The sequence below is a fragment of the Dermacentor andersoni genome, chromosome 6 (genome assembly GCF_023375885.2).
Source record: "Dermacentor andersoni chromosome 6, qqDerAnde1_hic_scaffold, whole genome shotgun sequence".
Lineage (NCBI taxonomy): Eukaryota > Metazoa > Arthropoda > Arachnida > Ixodida > Ixodidae > Dermacentor > Dermacentor andersoni.
Genome location: NC_092819.1, coordinates 185,348,652 through 185,375,266, shown reverse-complemented (window position 1 = coordinate 185,375,266; position 26,615 = coordinate 185,348,652). Strand labels below are relative to the sequence as shown.

General features: G+C 47.4%; 1 protein-coding gene across 1 annotated transcript in view; it reads left to right on the top strand.

The window, feature by feature from the left end:
* The window catches only part of AGO1 (protein argonaute-1), a 92,396-nt gene that overhangs the window by 27,605 nt on the left and 38,176 nt on the right, over positions 1-26,615 (top strand). The window contains exons 6-7 of the mRNA XM_050172396.3: positions 4,133-4,268; positions 17,120-17,609. Of these exons, the coding sequence (XP_050028353.1) occupies positions 4,133-4,268; positions 17,120-17,609 (626 nt within the window). The remainder of the gene's footprint in view (positions 1-4,132; positions 4,269-17,119; positions 17,610-26,615) is intronic.

Here is a 26,615-nt window from a genome sequence, read left to right as displayed (position 1 = left end):
GCAGCTCCGCGACCTTCAGACTTTTTATGTTTTTATGCTTGCTCTTCTCTCTATCAGGAAATGAAAGAGGGGCGTCAAAAGGCGAAGAGGCGCGCTTTTCAACGGTACCAGCATGGCCGCGCTGCGTACTGCCGTTCCGGAGCTAGGGTGCTCGAAAACCGCGACTTTTCCACCGATTTTCACGAAATTTTCGCTGTATTGCCTGGTGTATATATTTATGGTACTTAGCAGTCGTTTTCAGCGGAAATACTTGGAAAACTTATAGAAAAGGGGTCAAAGATTTGGAATCTGCAACTTTCTAAAAAGTGATTTTTTGGGTCGTTTTTCCATAGTTGATCCCTGCGTCCCCCCTTAAGCATTCTGAGCATCGGCGACGCGGAGTTAGCGACCCAGATTCACGCGCGGAATCCTCGGACATGCGGCTAAACCTTTCAATACTCAGTGTTTCGGAATTCGTGACAAAGCACATTGCACACGCCATCCTCGGACATACGGCTAAACATTTCGTGCATAGGGAGTCTCCGACTCGGCGATCATGCACATCGCGTGCGTACTTCTCAGACTCTTATCTAATCATTTTGTGCATCGGCACCTTGGACTGCATGAATAAATGCGTCGAGTGTCGACCCCTCGAGCCTGCGACTAGGCATTTCGCGCGTCGGCACCTCTGACTGCGCACCGAACACGCATTCTCGAAAGCCGTCTCTACTTACTACGGCTATTTCGTACTGCTACGGTTATTGCAAGGTTCAGACGAGCCGACAAGATTGCGTCGGAGATAAGTCACTGTCGTGCAATCTCATTCCGCATCGGTAATAACGCAGCAGCGAAGCTAGCCCTTCCCTGTATCCCAGTGTGTAGGTTTACTTTGGGGACCGCGGACAATGTGCCAATGCCTGTTCCCGGGCCTCTCGCACGTATGAAGGTTCCGGTTGGTGCAGTCCAGATTCTGTTGCGAGCATATATGTGCGCCTAATGTCTACATCAGCAGAAAAATTTTGCGTTTGTAATAATATTTTAATTATTTCCCAGTTTTGAAGCTTGAAATTTATATTTTCCCAGTTTTCCTTTAAGTTTATTTTTTCTCAAGGGTTTCTTTTTTGGTCTCAAATTTTGGGAACAGCACTGTGTTCCTTCTACTCATGAAATTCTCATTTTTTTCCCTGAATGAGAACGAGTCATAGAGTGCACAAAAACTGACATAGTGCCTTAGGACACTTAGATATTTTGAAATCCCGTAGAAATCGCCAACAAGAATTCACATTCTTAAAGCTGCGACTTTAAAATTTCATAGCTTTGGCTAGAGTACAGATACAAACATCCAAGTGCTAACTTGCAGTATTTGAACATCCAGGAACATAGCTGCTTCATTTTAGCTATGTTGTTGCACTACACTTTCTTGCGAATCGCATCCCAAATATTTAACACAAGAATTGTAGCTACATTTTTTTTCATTGACCTCAGAAAAAAAGTCCTAATTGCATATCTATGAGCACCACACAAGATTGGATGTGTCCTGAAAGTTTAATGTGTCCAGAGCGAGTATCAGAAATGGTTGTTCTGGATGCCATGTCCCCTCGTAGTTAGTGGCGTTTTTTTTTTTTTTTTTGTACTTTTCTCAAAACACAAATTTTGGGCTCCATGTAATATTCAGGCCTCAATACCTCAACACCAAGAACAGATAAATCAAAAATTTTTTTTTCACTTTGGAAATAATTTTGCAAGAATTTCTGCCACATGGTTGCCATATTTTGTGGGCTTGTATTTAGTGGGCTGTAATATATCTATTAAAGGCCAAATAAAAAGTGCGCTCGCTATCTTTCATTCCTTAGTCTTTATGCTATCCAGACATGCCTTACAAATAATGTTTTATTGTGCCATTTATTTTCCATTGTGGCCTTAAACAATGGAAGGGAAATGTTAATTATCGTAGGAAGTAATTGGCGTACAATAATAATTACATACTTGAAAAGAGCACAAATCTTAAGACTGATAAGTTTTATTAATATTGATTAAAAACAGGATGAACATTACAGTGAAACCTCGTTAAACCGTAGTTGGCCGGAGCTCTGGAAAGGTACGTACTAAACGGTAGTAGTGTTTAACCGATAGCATGAGATCAGATACCTGTCGAAAACGGAACTCGGAGAGTGTGTGACGAAAGGGGAAAGAAACATGCAGTATTTATTCACTTCGCGCGACAAAAGCGTTATTTTCGTTCGATGCCGCGGCGGCCTAGCACGACGATGACAGCAGCCTCAAGCTTACTGAAGCTTCGTGCCAGCTTTTCAGCCAGCCTCCTCCTCTCGGCAAACACTCGCATGGCAGATTCCTCGTTGGCGTTACGTATTCTCCGTGCACGTGCGCAGTAGTGCTGCAGAAGTCCCGGGGCACCTTTTTCATTGCCGGGTGCCGGAGTTTGGAATAATTTTCACTTGGAATAGAGTTACGTTATCGCGCCCCTATTGTCGTCGCGAAGATTGCATTCATGAGGCTGAGGTAACGCGCAGCTTATGCCACTGTCGGGCCTGAATCGCCCGTGCTATCGCTTTCCGTGTCGTTCTCGTCGCTAGTCGACGATTCGGCAACAACACAGGCAACGATGGCGAAAAGTCGAACCTCGTAGCCGACATATCTTCGCGGTCGCAGCAGCACTGCTGAGCAACTTCTTCGCATTCCGAATGCCAGACACTGTAGTCAATAGCAGATCCCTGTTGCGTGCCGGCGCCGACTTCTTCGTGTAACGTTCGATAGCACGGACGATGTCTAATTTTTCTTCTATGCTGAGCACCCGGCGTCTTTTTTATCCGAGCTTCGGAATGACGCGAGTCCTCGCTTGCACGACGTCGTAACGCTCTCTGGCACCGGGTTGAAATGATGTTGATGTTGATGTGGCTTCACACGCAAACGCACATGGCACGTGGAGGCCGTTGTTCCGATCTCTGAGGTGTGTTGTTCTGCCGGGCCGCCCGATGGAGACGGCGCAGCGCCGTGTTTGCGGGACGAAAAGTTGAAACGCTACGTTTTAATCGATGTGTATGCAATAAGCTGGTACGGTTTATGCGGATACGAAACACATTATGTTCAATGGCCGCTGAGTCGGGGATTTGACTTTACTACTTTGAAAACGAAACTACTGTTTAAGCGGGTACGGTTTAACGAGGGTTTACTGTATTTGAATAGCAGTGCTCCCCCTTAAGAAAAAAAAAAAAGCAAGCTTATTGGACAGCAAATAACATACAGGAGAATTATGCTTTGTGGTCAACATAATTCTCTAGTACTGTAATTCTTTTGCTTGGCAGTGTCATAACTGCAGTTATTTGATGCGGTCATGAACAAAAAAAAAAGGATAGCTGGTCTACACGTTTGCCGCGACACCCCTCCGCATGTCACAGTTCCTCCGGCCATTGAAAAGATCCACTCGCTGGATGCGCCAGTGTCTCGTAGCCGTGGGAACCTCTTCGCTAGCCCAAGCCAGCAGCGGGCACCATGCTTACGGCACCACTCGCACGGATCTTCTTTGTGGGCCGAAATTTTATAATGCACACATCTTTCAGCCTGTGCTCATGGCAGTGGAAATTGCTGCTGGTTCATGAGCTTATCGAAGTCCTGCCGCAGTGCTGATGTGGAAGTAGCCTCTTCAGAAGCTTTCATTGATGAGGGCATGTCTCGGTCCCTCGGTGATCCCTGCCTCCTCTAAAGCCAGATTTTAAATTCAATTTGCCATTGAAGCATCGCGGTGGTACTCAACTACGCTAGAATGAGGGTTTAAAAACATTGCCAAGCTTGCTACCAGATCAGATTTGTTGTTTGGAAGTCGTGCTTTTAGGCTATTGGGCGCTGCATAACGTGGTAATATTGCAGCAAAGCTGGCCTAAAGAAACGACTGCCGCAACTTATGGGGGCTTGAATATTTCTAAGAGAAGTGTCTCTCGAATTGAGTCGCGGTACCAACATATTCGAATCGAAGTTTGAAATATTTATGCACCACTAGGAAAACGCACCCTCAGCTAGGCTACCCCTTGCACAAGGAGGTGGCCAAGTGTCGGCACTGCCAGTGGAGGTTCGTAGCCTGTGGGCTCCCAGTGGGGCCTGTGCTCCGCCCGGGGTGATGGTGCGCGTGTGTGTGCAGGTACCCGCACCTCCCCTGCCTCCAGGTGGGCCAGGAGCACAAGCACACCTACCTCCCCCTCGAGGTCTGCAACATAGTGGCTGGCCAGAGGTGCATCAAGAAGCTCACCGACATGCAGACATCCACCATGATCAAGGTTAGTGCAAGCGTACACCATTGTAACCATTGTGCTAGATTGGGGATTCTCAGGGGTGTGCGGGTAGCCACTTTTGAGGCCGAATCCAATATCGATTACTTTTCAAATAGTTTTCAAATAATGCATAGCTGTTTCACAATTAATATGAGACGATTTTTATGCAGCCCGGTTATAACAAATCATTACAGTGTTGTTATAAATGGGCTGCATTCAAAAAATCAAAATAGGGGCACGGTGGAGCTGTTGTGAGAACTAATATTGCACGGAGGCCAGTGCCCCTCCCCGCCACTTTCCTCCACCTCACTGCTGATTGTGCTCGCTCTTTTAAAGCGAGCAAAGAGGAGGACCACACTGTTCATGCGACGTAATGGACTGTTTGAGAAGGTGCACATCGTGTTGCCAATGGCTGCCTCGTTGCGACAGTCGCTTTTCACAGCTTTGTGATGATGTGCCTGCAGCGGGGAGGGAGTGCCTGCCCACTGCATACCTGCCAGCTCTCCTGATTTGCCCGAGAGACTCCTGCACGGCTATAAATCTCCCGATAAAGTGCCCGAACCCCCATCTTTAAGAAAGAAAGTTATCACAGTTACATTGGGATTGCCATCACGAGCTAGGTAGCTAGCCGAAGTCTGATTGGAATCTAAGAGTGCAAGGACTGTACAGGTGCAACTAGGCATAAATCAGTTCACCTGTTATCGCAACAATGCGTTGAGGAGTGTGTGTGAAAACATCTTGCTTTTCACAGCCCTCTTGACGTCATGGTGCCGTTGAAGCCTAAGAAAAATTATTGGCAGTGTTTCTTGAAGTCTTGTACTTGAGAATTCCAGTGCTTCGTGCCGTCCAGGAAAGGTGAGCAGTTCGGATTTAGCACGACTTGCGCAGGCGACGTGAGCATGGCCCGCGGCACTAAAGGAGACATAAAGCTGCATTTGGCAACTCCTAAGCACCACAGCTTCCCTTGTGCCGCTGAGAAGCTGAGGGCCGTGAGCAACTTCTTTGGCAACAACAATGAAGTCGGTGTTGTGTGTGTGCCTTTTCACTGGATTTCTTATGGAGCACAACTTGCCTCCGAGCGTGAATGATCACGTTGCTCTGCGCAAGATGTTCCCAAAGGGTGAAGATGCAAAGCACTACGTATGCGACAGAATGAAGACAACTGCCATCATCGCTGAAATGGCTGCGGAGGCACAAGGTGCAATGGGGGAAAGCCTGAAGCATTGTATTTTCGCTCTTGCAGTCGACGGCAGCAACGACGCCTCGTCGCACCTTCACCTTGTCTGGGCAGCATGGAGAAATGCGGGCGGGTTCAAAGCAAACCCATGCAAGCACTTCAAGGATAGGCTACTGGCCACAAAATTGGCAGCCTCGTGCTCCGCGCATTGCGTTCGCTTGATATACCTGCGTCGAATTGCATTTCATTTGGCGCTGGTAATTCAAAGTAATGCTAGGAAAGAAAAATGGCGTGGCTGCTGTTTTAAAGGAAGCACAAGAAAATTTCATTGTACATAGTTGGCTGCCCGTGCTACCTGATCAATCTTGCAGCTGAAAAAGCAGCTGCCTGCCTACCTGTCAAGTTTGATCAACTCCTCGTGGACCTTTTTTATTATCTTGAGAAAAGTGCTAAGCGTAAGGACAGACTGGGCAAATTTCAAGAAATTCAGTGTTGAGATGTGGAAAATTTTGAAACATGTCCCAACACGGTGGTTATTCCTAGGCAAGTGCCCGAACAGGATGCTGGAGCAGTGGCAGCCACTGGTTAGTTTCTTCTTAACTGACACTGAAAACAATAACCAGTGGGGGCCAACTTTCCTCGAACTGTGTCTGCTCCCCAGGATGCTTACAGCTTCAGTAGATGAGGTTCGGGAGTCCAGCCAAGATTGCACCAAGAGAAGAATGCGAAGGTGCAGCCTGAAAGCACCCGGCACGCCGACCCAACTCGCTAGGAAAGATTGTTTTTCTTCACATCTGACATCAATTTAGCATGTGGTTTATTTTTGAAAACTTTGATCCCTGTTTTTGAAAAAGCAAATTGTATGCTTCAGTCACAAGTACCTCAGGTTCATCTCCTGAACTCTATTTTGTTGCAGCTGCTCAAAGAGCTTTTAACTAGATTTGTTCAGCCTAATGTCATAGCCTGCTGCTTCACCACTGGAAGTTCTTTATGAGGATATCAAGAGCCAGAAGGGTGACAATGACCTCATACTTGGAAGCCAAACGTCATCTGTTGTAGAGAAACTGAGTATGCCTGAGAAACAAGTTATTTTTTCCAGTCCACGATTGCTTTTGTGCAGCCTACAACTACATTAGGCACAAATTTCCACTTGAGCATGCAACTTACAAAATGCAGCAGTGGTCAGGCTGGACTCTTATCCATTGCATCATTTTCAAGTCTCTGTTTCTTTGTTGAGAAGTTTCCGCATCTGCTGCCCCAAGACGCAGATGAATCGAGGGAGGACGCTGTAGGTGCACTGGAAGTTCAGTTCCCAGAACTGCAAGCACACAGTTTTCCAAAGGGCAATTTAAAGAAAGAAAGCTGCAATGGGCAGTGGCGGTCAGCAGCTGGAGAAGTAAACGCAGATGGAAAGCTCGCATTTGGCCAACTGGCGAAGCGGATGCTTGATTTGCTGGTTGTACCGCATGGCAACACACAATGTCAGAGCATTTTCAGCTCTGTAAAAGGCTCGGACTGAGTTCAGGGCTTCAGTATGCAATGCAGCTCTGCTGAACGTACACCTGGGGAAAGACCATCAGTCTGGGCCTTGCTACAAGAAAACGTACTCAGCTACGTTCTTGAAGAAATCGAAGTCTGCCACTGTCAAGTCACTGCAAAATCATCATCATCAGTCTGTTTTATGTCCACTGCAGGACGAAGGCCTCTCCCTGCGATCTCCAATTACCCCTGTCCTGCACCAACCGATTCCAACTAGCGCCCGCGAATTTCCTCATTTCATCGCTCCGCCTAGTCTTCTGCCATCCGCGACTGCGTTTCCCTTCTCTTGGTACCAATTCTGTAACCCTAATGGTCCAACGGTTACCCAACTGGCGCATTACATAACCTGCCCAGCTGCATTTTTTCTCTTGATGTTAATTAGAATATCGTTTATACTCTTTGCTCTCTGATCCAAACCGCTCTTTCTGTCGCTTAACATTATGCCTAGCAGTCTTCGTTCCATCGCCCTTTGCGCAGTCCTTAACTTGTTCTCAAGCTTCTTTGTCACTCTCCAAGTCTCTGCCTCATATGTCGGCACTGGTAAAATGCATTGATTGTACACCTTCCTTTTCAATGATAATGGTAAGCTTCTAGTCAGGAGCTGACAATGTCTGTCGTATGTGATCCAACCCATTTTTATTCGTCTATGAATTTCCTTCTCATGATCAAGGTTCCCTGTGATTGACCTAGGTAAACATACTCCTTCACAGATGCTAGAGGCTGACTGGCGATCTTGATTGTTCCCTTGCCAGGCTATTCACCATTATCTTCGTCTTCTGCATATTAATCTTCAACCTCACTTTTACACTCTACTCTCTCTGTTAAATGAGCCCTGAACCACTTTTTATCCAAGTGGAGAAAGACATTTGAAGTGAAGATAGGGTATTCCAGAACCACTTTGCTGCAAAAAGTACTTCAATGTGTTCAGCAGAAGCGGAGTTATCGGCAATCAAACACGGCCTCAGCTGTGCTCCCCTTCCTCCTCCAATGCCTTGCACTGCGAAGGCCAGCACTCCGGATGATGGGTCTGGCGATTTGGACGCCAACTTAAGTGCAATAAATAAGGCTGTCACGGTTTACAATACTGTTGAACCAACTTATCGTGACACTGGTTTTAGGAATGTACAAGGTGTCTGCCAACCGGGAAAACTGGGAATTCTCAGGGATGTTGAGTAGTGTGGAAATACCGAGGGCAAACTCAGGGAATTTGTGCATCTATCAGGGAAAATTAGCTGTAAATTTATTGAAGGGGAACGAAAGTCGTGCTAATGCTGGCTCAAGTAACGGAGAGGAATTGTATGAAGCGTCTTTGACGCCGTGTACAGTCAACTGATTTTCCGGGCGACCGATTTTTGGGACATGCCCGATAATTCGGGTGGCTTTGCGGCACCACCACGGACCCATATTTTCAGGGTATAGAACCTGTGAAATTTCGGGTGCAAGAACCTTTTGGCAATCCGATTTTCTGGACTTTTTGCCATGACCGCAGGTCCGAAACGGCTTGCGCCTCAAACCTGTACACTCAACGCAGATCTGCTGGCAGCCGTAGCCACCACCGCAGCAATGCTAGGCCTGGCTGCTTCAACGTTTGCTATTAAGCATCTTGCCATTTGGTACTGTGTTCTTCATTGGAAGAATTCGCCGCTGTCAGCAATGGCACAGGCTCCACCTTTGTGGTCCTCGCGATTGGCCTCAAAGCTCGGAAAGCATAACAAGCGTGGGAAGGGGCAATTGTCACCGTACGGATTATGTATTCCTTAAATATACACGCGTGCACCTGTCACCTCCTGTCGCAGTACGAGCACCGATATGCCTAATAAGTGTGCTGGCAGGCCTTCAGAGCTTTTTCGGATGTGCCTGTGGCGATTAGAGATATCATACTTATTTTTAGACCGAATTCAATTAAAATACTTAAGCTTGTTCAGTTTTTCAAGCGAATTTCAAAAGTGCAATTATTTTTTTTATAGGTCAAGTAATTATGGAGGTAATTAAAAGTACACTGCTATTATTTGTGGGGACTATAGGTAAAAAAACTCTGGACAGAAAGGTATAATTAATGCATGAGTGGACAGCTAAATGTTTAAGGAGTGAAATGCTGCAGGTACTTAGTTTTAAAATCCAACAATAATTAGCAATTTAGCAGTTCATCAAAGTCCATTGTTTACACCATGGCTACTAGGTCTCAAGAACAAAAGGGGAAAAAAAATTATAGGAAAATGAAAAACAAGAATCTGCTTGCAGCACTTCATTATGCATTTAGCTTTATATACAAAAAAATTACAGCTCTAGCTGTCCTAGATCTTGAGATATTGTTGCCACAAACAAGCAGGGTGAATGAAAAGCTCGTCTTGAGAAAATTGCAACAGACACACAAAGCTTCATGTATTCAGGAATATCATGAAATACCAGCCATAATAGGCTCGTGTGCCCCTGGCAGATTTGTCAGCTTGTTGCCTGTGTGGCGCTTTTTCAAGGCTCGATTCATGTTTTCGACAGATCCACGCTTTCGAGCTGAAGCCTTCATGCGCCGCTGATCTTTCTCATTCGTGCGGTCATTGCTTACTCTGCTGGGGTCGAGGCTCAGCTCTTCGAGTGTGGACGCTCTGTAGTTGCCTGCATTAAACTTCAGCGCTGCCTCCACAGTGAAGAGAGAGGCATGGCGCTCCTTTGGTGCAAGAGATCATGGAGTGGAAGCTCTCATTGTTGTTTTGGGTCTTTCCCCGTTGGCAACTTTCAAGCAGTTTTTATCACTCAAGCGCTCGTATATGGGGAGTACGGCCTGGCAAACATGAGGAGGCAAGTTGCGAGGATGTTTCGGTACAAGCTCGCACCTGGCCTGTGCAGCATTGGGACGGCACCAGGAGTTGGGGCCTGTTGGGCAGTGTATGGCTTGCAACAGGGTCGTTGGAGGTGATGTGATGGTACGTAGCCATCACTGCCTTGTGCATGCCATCCACATCTCCTTTGTGCGTTTTCAGCGCCCACCCGTAGTACGCGCTCAGCCTTGTGATAAGGTCTGCTGTCAGTCGACCCTTTCCGCCAAGGCTCTGAAAGCCCGGTGCTTTGTGCTTCGTTACAAGGTTGTGCAAAGCTGTGCCCATGCGCTTTTGCACATGATTTACGCAATGCTCCTTGTCAATCTCTATGTATCCATACACCTTTTTCTCTTGCAAGGCAAGGTACGTGCGACTGTCCCCGTCACTGAGCACAGAGGTGTAGCGAAGGTTGTGCCGTTCGAGAGGCCTGAAAAGAATAAGAGCGGCCTCCACTTCCATTTCTCCCGACTTGGTGTCAATGTTCTTCTGGCACTGTGACTGGTGACTGGCCTTCCAGTCTTCGAAGGAAGGATCTTTGGGGGCCCGCTCGCATGCAGCGCAGAAATTGCCCAAGGCAACATAGTCCATAACAAAACCAATGAACAGTTCAATCACGGTGCCGACGCCGATGTGCGAGGAATGTCCGCGGGTCATCCATGATCCATCGTACGACGCCGCGATGTTTCCGGGATTGCTAAGGCACAATTCAGTGTAAAGTAAAACTCTTGCTTGGGCTAGTTGGTTCATACTTGAATTAGTAAAGGCAAGGCACAGAAAATCGGGACTCAAGAAGAAGAACACAAACGGCGCCGGTCCTGTAGTTTGTGTTCTTCTTCTTGAGTCCTGGTTTTCCACGCCTTGCCTTTACTAATTCAGTGTAAAGATTGCGCACAGACCGCGCACACTCACTTGTCAGGTTGCGGGCTGCGCGATCGGCTGCAGGTGTCAGCTTTTCCTTGACGTAGCTTTGCCAAGTCTTCGTGTGGAGTCTGCGACGGCTTATGTTCATTATTGAGAACACATCATTCAGGGCTCTTTGGCGATTTAAAGTTGCCTGCATAGCCCGAGCGGCGAGAACGTTCACAGCAAACAGGTTGTGCACCGCGCACGTGCGGCGAGCTCCAGTTCGACGACCACAGCTCACGCACGTCAGAAGCAGCTGGACAGCGAGTCCGTATTCATGCTCCTCTCGGACTATATTTAAGCCCCCACTACATATGTTGCAGTTGGCCACCGCAAGCATAGTGTTCACTGCATCTAAACTGACAATGGTAAACACAGTCCCGTCAATGGGGCGCGCTGCAGTATCGGTGCTAGCACCTAGTAAATCTCGCTTCTTCTCCGTCGCGGGAGTTGATGAGAGGCGCTGCAGTTTTTCTTGCGTTTTCCTTTTGCCCTCTTGTATTTCTGCGGGCTGCAGAAACTTCGTGTCGTGACGCACGCTACCTTCGGTACCTCCGGCAGGCGATGAGGGCGAAGGGCTTGCTAGCCTACATCGGCATTATCGGCGATCGAATCGGCGATAGCGCCAGCGGGCGCCACGATTTTGACACTTTGCTGGGTTGCGGAGTGCTTCTTGCAGTTCTCAATCAATGTACCTTTTTTCCACCAAACTTGTTCCTCGTGTGAAATATTCTTCCTAAACGGGCCATCGTGCAGCAGACACTGATGCTAGGGCAATATGGCAGATGGCAGACGGCCGACTGAAGCGGGGAGCAGACGACGAGAAAGGAATTCCGCCAATCATATGGCGCCCTCAAGTCACGTGCACTCAGTAACGAATAAGAGAGCGCGCTGGGACCTTTCTTTGGCACGGTAACTGAAGGAATCCAATGGCTGCATAGAGCCTGCGTTGGCGGGAAATTGAAGAAAAAGACCGCTCTTTGAAATGAGACCAAGATGTCCGCTCTACAATGCGTGAAACGGCAGCTGCGTTTCGTAGAAGTGCCGTTTTAGTATTAATTTCGGCTCAAATTTTGCTAGTATCAATGTTTAGAATAGTTTAGAAGTTCGGTCTGGTTGTGTAAAAAGGGCTGTAGATTTCAGAAACACCATTTTTCAAGAAGTCAGTTTTTTTGCAATTTTTTCTTCCCTAAAGACCCTTGTCCCCCCTTAAGGGCAGTAGAAGCATTCATTTTTTCGAACTACCCGATTTTCGGACGTTCTCGCTGCCCCTGGGGAGTTCGAAAAATTGCACATTGACTGTACAACTGACCAAGAGGACGCTTCAAATGGTTCCCGTGGCGAACCCGCAGCGGAATGAGGGCGAGAACAGAAAGGACCTACATATTGGGGGAATGAACGAGAAATGAAGCGTGCCGCCGCATCTTTGAAGGAGCTTGAGCTCAAAAAACTAAGTGTTGGCTGACGCCAGTATGCACTTGTGAGAAAGTTCGGACCTCATACATATGAGCTTGCTCTCAGTTGATAGAAATAGCTCATGTTCAAAAATATTTGCTTCTGTATGCATCTCCTTTTTATTCGTATTTGAGAATGTACGACTTGATTTCCAGTTGGTTTTACATTATTTTCCCTTTTTTTTGTAGATATTCGCTGTGTGTTTAGCTAACACATTGCTTCTGTTTCCTTTTTGAATAAAATAAACGCTGCTCCTTACTATTCAAACTGGATTATGTAGTTTATTTTTTAACATCCTTACTAGAGAGCGACAGCATCGGGCGACATGGTGTCAGCCCGCCACGCGTTTTGAGAAAAGTGCAAAATACAAATAGCATAAAGACATCGCATGCGGAAAACATTTTTGTTAGTCTCTCTAGGTTTGTAAACCTTTCGAGGCAGATCCAGTCTTGTGTGCTGGTTACAAATGTGCAATTTTCTTTTCAATATTAATAAAAAAAGAAGTTACAATTCTTTGTGTTAGAACTTGTGGGGTCTCACGCATGCTCTTGGAACAAAGGAGCGACAGCACAGTAGTGCAAACAATCGCAAGAGCATTTATTGCACTTGTCACACACTAATGCCTGCTAGGCGAACATGAGTGCGCGACAAGTCCAACTTACCACAACTGGATAGCGAGCGAATATGTGTGCCCCCGTGCTCGACACCAACGTCTAATTGTTCGCGTGTACGGTTAGGTGAATGGTGGCACCTTTTAGGGATCGTTTCCATCCATCCCAGTGCCCTGTTCCCACTGCCGGAGCTTCCACGTCGCTCGCCAAGTCAGAGAGGAAGAGCCCCGGTTGTCGTTGGGTAGCGTTAGCAGCACAACGCTTGCGCAGTCTGTCGCACTAGTCTGCAACCACACTGACAACTGCCGACGCAAGGCCACGCAGCGAAGCTGGATTACAGGAGACACGAGCCACCTAGGGTAAACAACATCGGGGGATGTGTGAGAGTTGAGCATCCCCACGAACTTTGGGATCTGACTTGCAAAAGATGTACTGCATCAAGAAAGCTAAAATTAAGCATGTATGTTCGTGGAGGTTCAAAGAGTGCAAGTTAGCACTTCTATATTCGTATCTGTACTTTAGCTGAAGTTATGAAATTCCAATGTTGCAGCTTTACAAATGTGAATCCTTGGTGATTTCTACAAGATTTCAAAATATTGCAGTTTCCTAAGACACTATATCAGTTTATGTGCACTCTGACTCGCCTACATTCAGGCAAAAAAAAAAACAGACGGAGAGAATTGAATGAGTAGAAGGGATGCAACGCCAATCCCAAACACAAACTAGAAAAAGAAACTGTCAAATATACCTATCAAGCTTCAATACTGGAAAAGAATAATTGCACACAATAAAACCACACAAAAATCCCTCCGCTGATGTCGACATTAGGTGCAAGTATAGGCTTGTAACAGGATCTGGAAGGCACCAACATGAACCTGCGTAAGTGCGTGAAGCACGTGAATGGGCATCGGCACATTGTCTGCAGTGTCTGAAGTAAAACTACACTCGAGGACCAAGGGTAGTTGTTTGCTTCACTGTTGTTATCGTTGATGTGGCACAAGATTGCGCGACGCAGTGACTTGTCTCCGGAGCAATCTTCGGCTCATCCAAACCTAGCTAAAACTGACTCCTCTCTCTTGCCATAGGAAGCAGAGATGGCTTGCTCTTCGTTTTCAAACTTTTCTTTAGAGAGCGTCAATTTGCCGCTTACGTTCGCAGTATGATCTGCAAAGAAACACCAGATAACAGTTTTCGAAGCAGGCCCATTGGCAGGCCTAGCAGACGAGCGCTGAGCTGGCAGCGTCAGGGCACTAGTTGCCCTAGCAACAGCCAATCGGAGGGCGCATGCACTGCATGCACCATGTGTTTCATCAGATCGGCCCTGATTGCGTCACGTTTGTACCTTTCCTATGCAGTCATCGTAGCTAGGATGCAGGGAACTGAAAGGTGGAACTTTTAGCTTTCGAGTGATACCAAGATGGTGGCGCTTAGGGGCAAGAAAGACTAGATAGCTCCATGAGCTCCAGTGTTTCTGCGCGATTCTGCCCTCCTTTCTCACCATCCGCACTGACAAAATAATTCTTTTCGGGCACTTGGGGTGCGTTTTTGAACAACCCGCGTTTATATGGTGTAGATTCGTCATTATACAGTGAAATCCCGATATAACGAATTACGCGGGACCGCGGAAAATCTTTCGTTATTTTGAAATATCGTTGTAATGAAAAACTTGCGATTATGAGCCAGTGGACAAACCTTGTAATGAAAATGACGTACCTTGACAGGAGACACGTGTGGAGACAAGCATATTCTCAAATAAAAATGTTTCGCTCACTTCAAAGCTGCTTTATTTGAAGAAATCAGTGATTTTCTTCTGGTGCGTGCAGAACACACGACCGATTAGGAATGTGTCTACATCTTCCGCTTTGCGCAATACCTCATCGGGTATGTCATTTCACCGAGCGATGAAAGTGTGGACTTTGTTCATGTGCACTAAAACATCAATGTTCCACACGATCTCATCTGTGTTCGGTGACCCACAGTCGTCTTCTTTTGGGTCGTCATCGTCACTGGAGATGTTTCAAACGCAGATAACAATCTCTTCGGTTGTCAGGTCAGCCACCGTTAGTGCTAAGCTGTCGCACTGCACGTAGTCATCAAAGGAAGACACGGCAGGCAGCAGTTCCACAATCTCGATCCACAGGTCTCTTGGGTTGTTGTCGGTCACCTCCAGGTCATCTTGAGGCGCTTTGACCAGCCCTGCTTTTCGCCAGCAGTTGCTAATGGTGGACGCCTTCAAGTTCCACCAGGTTCCTGTGAGCAATTCTGCTGCCTGACGAATATTGATTGCAGTCGGCTGCTTCAGGTGGAGGTCGATAATCAACCGCTGCACAAGGCGCCTACACAATTCTGCTTTCACACTCCTTGTAATGCCCTGGTCTAGTCTGGTTGCAGCAAGGAGGAGGAGGAGGAAGTAAACTTTATTGCTCTAGAAAGAGTAATTCAAGCAAGGACATGTTTGGCGGCAGAAGCTCTAAGCGAATGGCGTAAAGCAAACATTCGCAATGTGAGCAGAGCAGTTGTCGACAACCAGTAGAATTCTTCGGTCATCCCTCCTCGTTTGGTCGTTGAATTTGATGAGCCACTCAGAAAAGAGTTCTTTGGTCATCCAGGCTCGTTTGTTGGCGCAGCAGTCATACGATAATGTGACTTTTTTCATGCAGCGAGACTTCGCGTACTTGCCGATGATGAGTGGTTTAATTTTCTTCGTGCCTGTTGCATTGCAGCAGAGTAGGTCTGTCATGCGAAGATGCGACTTCTTCCCTCCTTCGCCCTGCTGTCCTTTAAGTGCATTGTCCGGTCTGGCAGGAGCTGATAAAAACATGCAGCCTCATTCGCGTTGGAAATATAGTCTTCAGAGTAGGTTCAGCCACCTCTAGAAAACGATCATTGCACCAGGGGTTCTCTGTCAGCAGCCATTCCGTCGCCGAAGGCTACCTGCCAAGTTATTCCATTCCTTTGGTGGAAACAAGAAAGCCAACCCGCACTAGCCTCGAACTCAGTTATTTCAAGTGCATCGGCAAATTCGCAGGCTTTTTCTTGGAGCGTTGGGCCAGACACGGGAACGTTTTGTAGTCTGGCATCTTTGAACCACGTGAGAACAGCTTGGTTCACATTTTGAAAGTTTCCCAGTCGCAGCCGTTTCCTCGTAGGAGCGAGTTGCGATTCTCGGTAAAGTTAGACAATCTTGTCTCTGTCTTTCAAAATGGTTGCGACGGGCGATGGGGCAATGCCATGCTGTCTGCATAAGTCAATTTGTTTTTTCCCTGCATCAATTTCCTGCAATACGTCCAATTTGTCCTGCAGCGAACACTGCTTTCGCTTCTTCTTGGCGCCGTTGCTAGCTGTATTCATCGTTGGATCTCACGCAAACATCACCAAATCTTTGTTGTGAACTTCTTGGTGAAGTTTCTGGTTAAGTTGTTGGCACTCAACAGGGTGATGGTGACAACTACTGCACTCTCGATTTGTTTCATGCTAGAGTTGCGGCGCTGTTACTTTTAGCCGAATTCATAATACGGATGTTCCTCGGTTATAAAATGGAAAATAAACTATGTGGGCTATTTTGAAATATGCTCTGTATTGAAATTCGTAGTTCCGAAATATTTTTACTTTGAAGATATAGCCAATCTGGTGAGGATTTCTAAAACATTCATAAATTTGAAAAATTCGTTAATGTGGGGTTCGTAGTAACGAGATTTGACTAGATTCAAAGACAAATAGATCCCCCACATTTTTTTTTTTTCACGATTTTTAGTTCCTGTGTTCCCACTTGAAATCCTTGGAGGGGATGCAGTGTTATCTTGGCGTGGGTTGTGCATGCGTTTAAAGTATTTCGTGCAAAATTTGATTATCTTTTGCAAACGGCACTCTGGGAAGGCAGTTGGAGTTCCCCAAGGCCAGAACCCCTGCCTTAGGTCATTGTTTGATCATTGTGCTTGGTTCCAGTTTATTGCTTGGAATGAAACAAATTCAAATATAAGCAAATCCAAAGCAAAGGAACCGGCAGCATGTTTTCCGATAACTGCTTTACTGCTGCAGAGGTGTCTCTCATCCAAAATCGATAGGCAAATGTGGGCTTTTGACAAGACAGAGGTGGCATGGATACTGCTGTTAGCACTGTTGATTTGACTATTATGGAGGCTGCTGGTCCCTTGCTTGCAGAGAGAGAAGGATGGAGCGTCTGTTTTAATAAATTGTACTCTTTGGGAAAAGAAAAAGGTGAGCCTAATGGGCCTGTCCTCCACTTTGTGCATGACTTTCTCCAATTATGCAGAACTCCTTGGTGATGTCGTGTGGGCAGGTGTGATCTTCAAATTGGGAGGCGTGGCTGATCCGTGTGCATTCTTGTCTTTGCAGGCAACTGCGCGGTCCGCCCCGGACCGGGAGCGCGAGATCAACAATCTGGTGCGCAAGGCGGACTTCAACACGGACCCGTATGTGCAGGAGTTTGGTCTGTCCATCAGCAACACTATGATGGAGGTCAGGGGCCGCATCCTGCCTCCGCCAAAGCTGCAGTATGGCGGCCGGACCAAGCAACAGGCGATCCCCAACCAGGGGGTGTGGGACATGCGGGGCAAGCAGTTCCACACGGGCGTCGAGATCCGCATCTGGGCCATCGCCTGCTTTGCGCCACAGCGCACCTGCCGCGAGGACGCCCTGCGCAACTTCACCCAGCAGCTGCAGAAGATCAGCAACGACGCGGGCATGCCCATCATCGGGCAGCCCTGCTTCTGCAAGTATGCCACGGGCCCCGACCAGGTCGAGCCCATGTTCCGATACCTCAAGTCCACCTTCCAGGGGCTCCAGCTTGTCGTCGTCGTGCTGCCTGGCAAGACCCCGGTCTACGGTGAGCGAACTAGCACAGCTGAAGCTTGCCATTTCACTTAGTTTGGAATACAGTTAAGGGGGGACACGGCTCTTTGCGGCGAAAAAATCGATTTTTTTGAAAACGAAATTTTCGATATCTACAGCTAATATTCCTTTAATTCACCAAGTTTCGAATCTCGGGGAAGAGTATTTCGTCCGCAATATCAATTTATAACATCACTGTGAACTGAATTCCGCGCAAAAACAGCCCTTTTTATCGCGGCGCGTAGCTCTTTTTCTACGCGCGCGATCGCAGCAATCTTGGTCTCATTGGAAAGAGGAGCCTTCCTTCTTTAATTTCCCGCCAAAAGCGACTCCGTCGGTACGCCAGTGACGTTGAAATCCGAGGAGAAAAAAAAGCCCGAACGCCCGATCCGATTCGTTGGCTAGCGCACGTGACCAAAAACGCGTGCTGTGGTTGGCTGCGCGAGGTTCCCATCGTCTGCTCCACTCCGCAGGCGACGCAACTGCGCGTCTCGTAGGTTCGTTGGGCATGTGCCAACAAAGTCCGATCCACTGGGAAAGTTCGCCACGAGGCACAAGTTCGGCAAAAAGAAGAAGCGATCAGCTTATAACTTTCAAAAGCGCTCCATTCCTTCTGAAAGCATCCAGAGTAGCTCGCCGCCAACCACAAATGATGCCGAAGTAGGCCTAGCCAGCTCACAAATGAGTGAAATCGTTACGGACAGCGGCTGCGTTCGGCGTGACGCTGCAATGTTGCAGCGTGCGGATTTGTTGCAGAGGGAGATGAATGCTCAAAAAAAACTTCGAGTTCTTGCGTCAACGCAAGCAACAAAGCGGGTGTTGGATTTGCTCACTCGCGCCGATGGCGTTGCAGCCGCGCCAGTCGACGCCGAGGCAGGCTTCGCTTTCCTCAGACTCCGTGAACGGACTGATGTCGTCAAGTGCAAGGTGTGCGGCGGCAGCGTCGCAGTAGGCAAAAGCGAACGGTAATCTGGCCTCGCCATAAAGATCGTTATCACGTGCGCGTGTTGCGGCGATATCGCGTCGGCATGGAGCTCGACCCGCGTGAACGACAACCTTGCCGCGCGCGCGATGCTAGCCACCGGGAATCAGCGAACGGCGCTAAACGATGTTTTTGCCGTATTTTGGGTGGCCGTGGTCGGAGCGACTACATTCCTGGTGGCTTTTAGCCACTTTCACTGCAAAATAATGCAAAATTATTTCTGTAGTTTTGATTAAAAGTGAATGTATTCCTATTTTCTCGTTTTCTCAAAACACCGACTTTTTACTTGTACACAATGTAGGGTAAGATTTTGGAATTTATGCTTCAAAAATTTTCAATTCTGCTTTAGATCAGACAGTAGGGTAGCCACAATTCGAACAGTAAAGATTGAATTGCTATAAAATTACTAATATTTGATATATCGAAAGAGTATTCCTACCATTATGTTCCTTATGTTTTCTAGTACCCAGGCATGTGCCAATACGAATTTCGTAGCGCATTTTTCCCCCTATTGTTTCTGCAAATTATGAATAAAGAATTTCATTTATCTTCAGAACTAAATGGCCTATTGGAAAAATAATTACATACTTGGAATCAGCACAAAAGTCTTAACAAGAATGGAAAGTTTCATGAATATTGATGGAAAACATGAACATTATTTGAATTAGTGTCCCCCCTTAAAGAAGCGAAAGTTTCATTCTTGCCTGGTTGGACCCCTGTATCATCCTTGATCAATTTAGTATTCAAGCATTTGCCGTAATCACCATGAACATGTTCTGAAACGTTTTTTCTCGTTTTCTCAAAACAACATTTTTGATGGTAGTGTAGTTTTGGAGTGACAATATCTCTGGTTCTACTCATCTTATTGCAATAATTCTTTTTTCGTCAGAAAGGTGGACAAATAGGGAGTGCAGTAGGCCTAAAATATGAACAAATATCATTACAGAAATTTTGAAAAAGTAATAATTTCTCCAGGGTTTCACTAATGCCTTCTGCTTACAAAAGTTTGACATGCTGTAACTTTGGCATAAATCAGTTTAGAACATTCATTCTTGTAGCACTGCAACCTCTGATCATTTAACATCATTTTGATGTGCCAGTCTCCTTCATTAACAGCCAGCATTGTAGAGAGAACTTGCCTCCAAATTAGTCCATACAAAAAAACATGAATTGCTTATATTTTGAAAAGTACTTGTTGCATGGGAAAACCAATTGAATATTTGAAATCAGCATGTCAAAATACATAAGTGATGGAAGCTTTATCAAATTGTGGCCACAAATAAAAAATGAAAATTTAAGTGGGGTGTCCCCCCTTAAACTTGGATGTAACGAACCTCTATGTAATGAATTCCTGGATTTTATGAATTTTTCTCAATCCCCGACGCCATCCCTATAGAAGCCCATGTATTTGTAACCCATGTAACGAAGGCGTTGCAGTGATCGACCTTGATGTAACGAATTTGCGACATTGCTCATTTTTTATCTTGAGCTATAACTCCACTGAAAATTTGTATGCACAACGCATATGTATTGTAATGAAAAAAAAAATATATATAAAATAATGGGCAGGCTGTGAGAGGAACCCGATAACAATGGGCTGGCTGCGACTGCGTGCTGCGATGGTGATACGAGAGCTGCTAGAACACCTAGCACCGCTTCGGGGCAAGCGGAGCAACCGTCTCACATGCCCTTCTCACAGCTGGCGCGCCGTTTGCATCGTACAGCAGGGCCAGCAGACCATCTAAAAGGCCATGCTTTGCAGGTTTTGCTTGTGTAATTCTGACGTCAGGTGGCACTACTCGGCCTGCTCAGTTTGGCCAGTTTGGTGCTTGGCTGTGTTAGGCTTGCTGCTGTCTTGGCGTGACAATGAGAGACTCCTCTCTCTCATTGTTGGCTGTGTCAGTTAGCTGTAAATATGAGTTTGCGATCGGGAAGCTAAAAGCTTTCTCTTGGAGACAAGCTTGCAATTGTGGGTGTGGTTTCCGCGGGCGAGAAGGATGTCGCTGCTCTTTTCAACATTGCAGCCAACATCCCAGCTCCCTATCGACAATTTTGTGTTCAAGACAAAGTATCTGCGACGCAGTGGATTCGCACACAAGTAGCAAGAAAAAAAGGCTAAAGACGTCTACGTACGCTGATGTGCTCAAGGCTGTTTTTACGTGGTTTCTGGATGCACGGGCACGAAACGGGACAATAGGTGGCGGGATCGTGCAGCAGAAAGCTAAGGATTTTGCATCCATTCTTGGCCAACACGACTTCAACGCAAGTAACGTGTGGTTACAAGGTTTCAAGAGCCGGAACGGTGTCTTCAGTAGTTGTTAGCGGTGAGTCCTCAGGCAGCAATGCCTATGCTTCGTGGTTAGCCGAGAAGCTGCCCGGCATTATCGGCTGCTATGAGGCGGCGGACTTGTACAACGCCAATGTTCCGTCAGATGGTTGCCATATTGCACAGTGGCGCAAAGGAGATTGCCGCTACAGAAAACAAAGCAAACTCCACATGATGGTGTTGCTTTGCGCCAACATTGACTGTATTGACAAGAGAATATTGTCACATCGTAGTGATGGTAAAGAACACAGTAGCAATACTGTGAAGGAAGAAACTAACTTTTATTGGGCTAGCTTGTGCCCACAAAAGCAGGCTACACTTAAGGGGGGGACGCGGCTTTCGCATTGCAAGAAATGACCAAAAAATCGAATTTTTGAAAACCACGTTTTCAATTTCTATTACTCCTTTTCTATCTGATTCCGAAATATTATCACTGTAAACCATGTAGAAGTGCTCTAAAAAATTAGTTTTGATCAGCCAAGGTGGCGAAGAATTTCGCAGAAATAAAGAAAAAATGGAATTTTTCAAGCCACAATATCTCTGGAACGGTGCAACCGAGCGCCACCATCTTGGTCTTGTTGGAAAGCGCATTTCTCAGTCTTCAAATTTGCAGATTCAGCTACCTCTTACATACAGAAACATGCATACAAGAAGCAAATGATTGAAAGTCGTGCCAGAGTCTGCGATTGGCCGCGCCCGCCACGTGACTCCAACGCGGTTCGCCATAGGTCCGGTGCTCACGTCGTCTGCTCGGCTCTTTGCACCTCGTGAGTCTAGGTCCACTCGCCATAATCTTGACGTGTTGAAACGGGCACTACACGGACATTACACTACACTACACTACACTACACGGCAGTAGCGTAGCCCATCCCTATGTTTGTGGACGTCTCAGAGCCGCGGCTAAGCATACCAAGCATCGGCGGGGCGGACATCGCGACCAAGATTTGCGCGCGGAATCCAGACACACGGCTAAGCCTTTGAGCACTTGGTATTTCGGAATTCGTGACCAAGCACATTGCGCATGCAATCCTCGGACCCGCTGCTAAGCATTTCGTGCATAGGAGTCGCCAACTCGGCGACCAAGCACATCGTGTGCGGACATCTCGAACCCTCGCCTAAGCATTTTGTGCATTGGCGCCTCCGACTGTGCGACTACGTACATCGAGCATTGACTCCTCAAGTCCGCGTCTAGGCATTTCGCGCGTCCGCACCTCGAACTGCGTGACTAAGCACATCAATGCCGACTCCTCGAGCCTGTGACTAGATATTTCACGCATCGGCACCTTGGACTGCGTGGCTAGGTACTTCGCACATCGACACCTCGAACTGTGCAAATCAAAGGGCAGAGACCCAAAAAGTCACCTGTAAGCAAAGTCAGCAAAAACTACAATTCTGGTGCATTTTGTGAGATGTGAACTGCTCCAAGAACTTTGAGAGACGTTTTCTCAAAAGTGTGTTTTGGGCGTTCTGCGTTGTCTGTGGAAAGGGTAGCATTGGAGTGCCTGGACCAGTTTTGATCCTGTTTGTTTTTATGTATTCCCTGAAGTGTGCTTGAGGGTATGACAGTCTTCAATATCTTGCTGATGGCCTAGTTGTCTTTCTGCATGCTTATTTGTAAATGACAAGTTCTGGTACAATTAGTGAAAGTGAACATGATGTTCTGCGAAAAAAAAATAAAGCAATTAAAATTTTTGGAACTGTTGTACCCTGTAGTGCTCTTTTGGGCAAAGATTAAAACTACAGGCATGTTTCGTTACTGTGCCAGGTTTCCCACAAGTGGAACACATGTAACATTTTGTAACTAGAAAACTACACGTATCGTAATGAAACTGCTGCTAAGACATTTATTAGCAACGGGCGCGAACGGGTAGCCGTCACAAGCGTTCAGCGAAAGACAGCAACCACAAGCTCATGCCGGTAGCGATGGTGCTGTGGCACAGGCAGGCTACTCTTCTTCGTTACAATCGCCCTCCGCAGAAAAAGGCGCCATCCTGGCGGCTTAAGGGGGGACACGGGTCTTGAAACGGCAAAAAATCACAAAAAAGTCGATTTTCGGAAAATTGCATTTTCGCTACGTTTATACATTCAAGAATCGCTCCGCGAAATCTAGAAGCTAAATTTAATCGGAAAACAATAAAAAATCGCGCATAAAGGGGCCAGGGTGAACGCGAAATCAGCAAAATCTGGTCAAAAATGTTCAAACTTCGCGCCGTCGCCATTTGCGAACGCGGTGGCCGATGGCCGCCATCTTGCGCTTGTTTTGAAGCTGTTTTCTTTGTGCGCATTTTGCGCCAGTTCAACATGGCGTCGGCGAAGGGAAACCGACGCTATCGCGTCATTTCTGAAGAATGCGTCCGTGCCGCCGATTGGCCAAAGCGCGCACACCCCCCGCGCGCCTCGCTACTATTGGTTCGGCGCTCTTTGGCGCGCGCTCGACCGCTCTCGCGTTTCGCTACGTTTGTTTATCTCTGGTTTCATCGCGCCGCTGTCCACGTTTGTTCAGCCGCTTGCTTCGCGACGACGTTTGATAAGGTGCTCGGATGGCTGGAAAAGATCGTCGTCTCAAGGCTACTACGCGTCAAGCGGCTGTGGAATGCGCGACGGAAGGCGGCTAGGCCTGTCATACTCGCCGAGTTGCCGGTCTGCCTGGACATTCTACCCGATTGAGTTCCGAGCTGCAAACCGGCACGTCTAGCGTCAACACTTCGTCCGCCCACGTTACGCGTGTTGGCACAGATCGTGCAGGCACCGTTTCCTTCACGACTGAAGAAAGTAGCGAGCGCCGGAAAACGTGCCTGGCGTCGCAGTCTGCAATGGAACGAAAGTTCACGCTGCTGGGTGTCGACACGAGAGAGGACGTCAACGACAGCGGAACTGAATTTGCAATCGTGGATTTATCCGTCGTACAAGAGTTCCTTGCACTCGTGCTGTGTCCCGGGTGCGGCTAGATAGTGGTGATGCTTTCAAGGACCCTGCCAAGGAGTACGGGCACTCGGCAGTGTTCTGACAATGTTCTGTCGTCACAATGCTGCGAGAGCAAAGGGAGAGCCTGAACCTAGGCACCACTACAACTTGCCAGAACATGTGGCAGAAGCAATGCTGCCTGTATATACGCGGCTATCTGAAAAATCCCTGCTCCAGAGATACCAGCGAGGCAGGACACAGAATTCGAATGAGAGCCTTCACTCAGTGATTACTCAGGTACAGGTACAGCATGCATCTCTCTTTGCTGTGCAAGCTGCTGTTGGGGAAGCTGTCCTACGCTTCAACACTGGGAACCTGATTGCGTCCACTGCAATTCTACAGCAGCTACACATGAATATTCCTGGCACTGCATCTCAGCGAGCAAAGGAGAAAGACTGCCATCGAAGTGCTAACTCCAGCAAGAAGCGAGAAGCCTCTTTGAGCGCAAGGAAGCTAGCCAAAAAGCGGCATAAAGATAGGATGCATCCAGATTATGCCCCTGGTGAATTTCCTTGAGATTTTATTGGTATGTTCTCAATAAAGATATTGCAGAATGTTTTTCCTTGATTTCTCAAAACAACAATTCTGACAGACTTCCAATTTTGGAGGTAAAATAGCTTCTGTCCTATTTGAGCTATCAGCATAATTTTTCTTTTACCAGAAAGAGAAATGTATGCAGTACGCAATATGCACCTTTTAAAAGCAGTACTCTTCTCAAAAAGTTTTTGAAATGGGTCACATGCTTGACATGTCAAGATGGCGTTTTTTTCTCACAACTTTGATGAGCTCTAACTCTTGCTCAGATTAGCCTAGAACATTAATACCTTATGGCACTCCCTGAACATTCTAGATAGTCTTTATACTCAAATTACTGTGTTAGGGTTTTTTGTGTAGATGCTAATTTTCCTCCAAACAAAGGACCCAGCTTATACAATGCTTTTAGAGTATAACAAACTACTTATCCTATGGCGAAATTAATTATATTTTTAGAATCTGCATATTAAAATACACAAAGTGTGAAAATTTCGTTCAGATCTGTCCACAAATAAAATAGTATTTCAAGTGTAGCCTCTCCCCTTAAGGCGAAGAGACTACTATTGGGTCGTAGTACGGCTTAAGGCGAGAGACGTGGACAAGTTCGCGGCCGCGATTGCGTAGGTCCGTCGATGGCGTGAGGGGCTCTACGATGTAATTGACGGAGGACGCTTGCTCCAGAACGCGGTAGGGTCCTAGGTACTTTTCGACAAGTTTTGAGGAGAGGCCGGGTGTAGTAGCGGGTACCCGAAGCCATACGAGAGAGCCAGGCAAAAAAGTTGGTGCAGCACGGCCGGAAGGTTGACGGGATTGCTGCTGCCTCTGGTCCTCGATGGAAAAAGAGCGGGCAAGCTGGCGGCATTCCTCGGCATGACGAGCAACTTCAGATAGCGGAGTACTTTCGGAGGCGTCGGGTGTATATGACAGAATGGTATCGAGAGTAGTAGAAGGTTCTCATCCGTATAGGAGAAAGCAAGGGGAAAAAACAGTAGTTACTTGGGTCGCAGTATTGTACGCATACGTCACGAAAGGGAGAACTTGGTCCCAGTTCGAATGATCAGAGGCAACGTACATGGAGAGCATATCGCCAAGAGTACGGTTGAAGCGCTCGGTCATGCCGTTAGTTTGCGGATGGTACGCTGTACTGGTGCGGTTGTACGCATACGTCACGAAAGGGAGAACTTGGTCCCAGTTTGAATGATCAGAGGCAACGTACATGGAGAGCATATCGCCAAGAGTACGGTTGAAGCGCTCGGTCATGCCGTTAGTTTGCGGATGGTACGCTGTACTGGTGCGGTGAACGATTCGGCATTCGTCAAGTAGTACCTTCAAAGCATCGGAAAGAAAGGCGTGGCCTCTATCGCTCAGAAGTTCGCGAGGGGCACCGTGGCGAAGAACGAAATGTCGTAACAGAAACGATGCAACGCTGCGGGCGGTGGCAGTCGGCAGAGCAGCTGTTTCAGCATAGCGGGTCAAGTGATCCACTGCAACAATAATCCAGCGGTTGCCTGCTGGAGTGGAGGGTAGCGGTCCGTAGATGTCTATACCAACACGATCAAAGGGCCGACTAGGGCAGGGAAGGGGTTGTGACGGGTAGACTTGTCCGGGAGGTAATTTTCGGCATTGGCACTGAGCACAGGAGCGAATGAACTTTCTGACGTAGTTATACATGCCGCGCCAATAAAATCGGATGCGTAGTCGAGCATAGGTCTTGAAGAGGCCGGCATGTGCGCACTGAGGGTCTGCGTGGAAAGCGTCGCAGATAAGGTCACGAAGATGGCGGGGTATCACGAGAAGCCACTTGCAACCGTCAGAGAGGTAATTACGACGATAAAGAAGGCCATCGCGAATGCAGAAGTGGGTAGCCTGGCGGCGAAGAGCGCGAGATGGTGAAGGGGTGGATGGATCAGTAAGGATGCTGATGAGAGCACTGATCCAGGGATCCTTGCGCTGCACCGACGGCATGTTGCGCAGTGCATGAGATGGAACTGTGGGCTCAAGGGCGGATAGGCAAGCGCAGTCAGCGGCGACCGGTGAGCGAGAAAGGGCGTCAGCGTCCGTGTGTTTGCAGCCGGAACGGTAGAGAACGCAGATGTCGTACTCCTGTAGCTTAAGGGCCCAGCGAGCAAGTCGGCCAGATGGGTCCTTAAGGGTAGACAGCCAACAAAGGGCGTGATGGTCAGTGACGACATCGA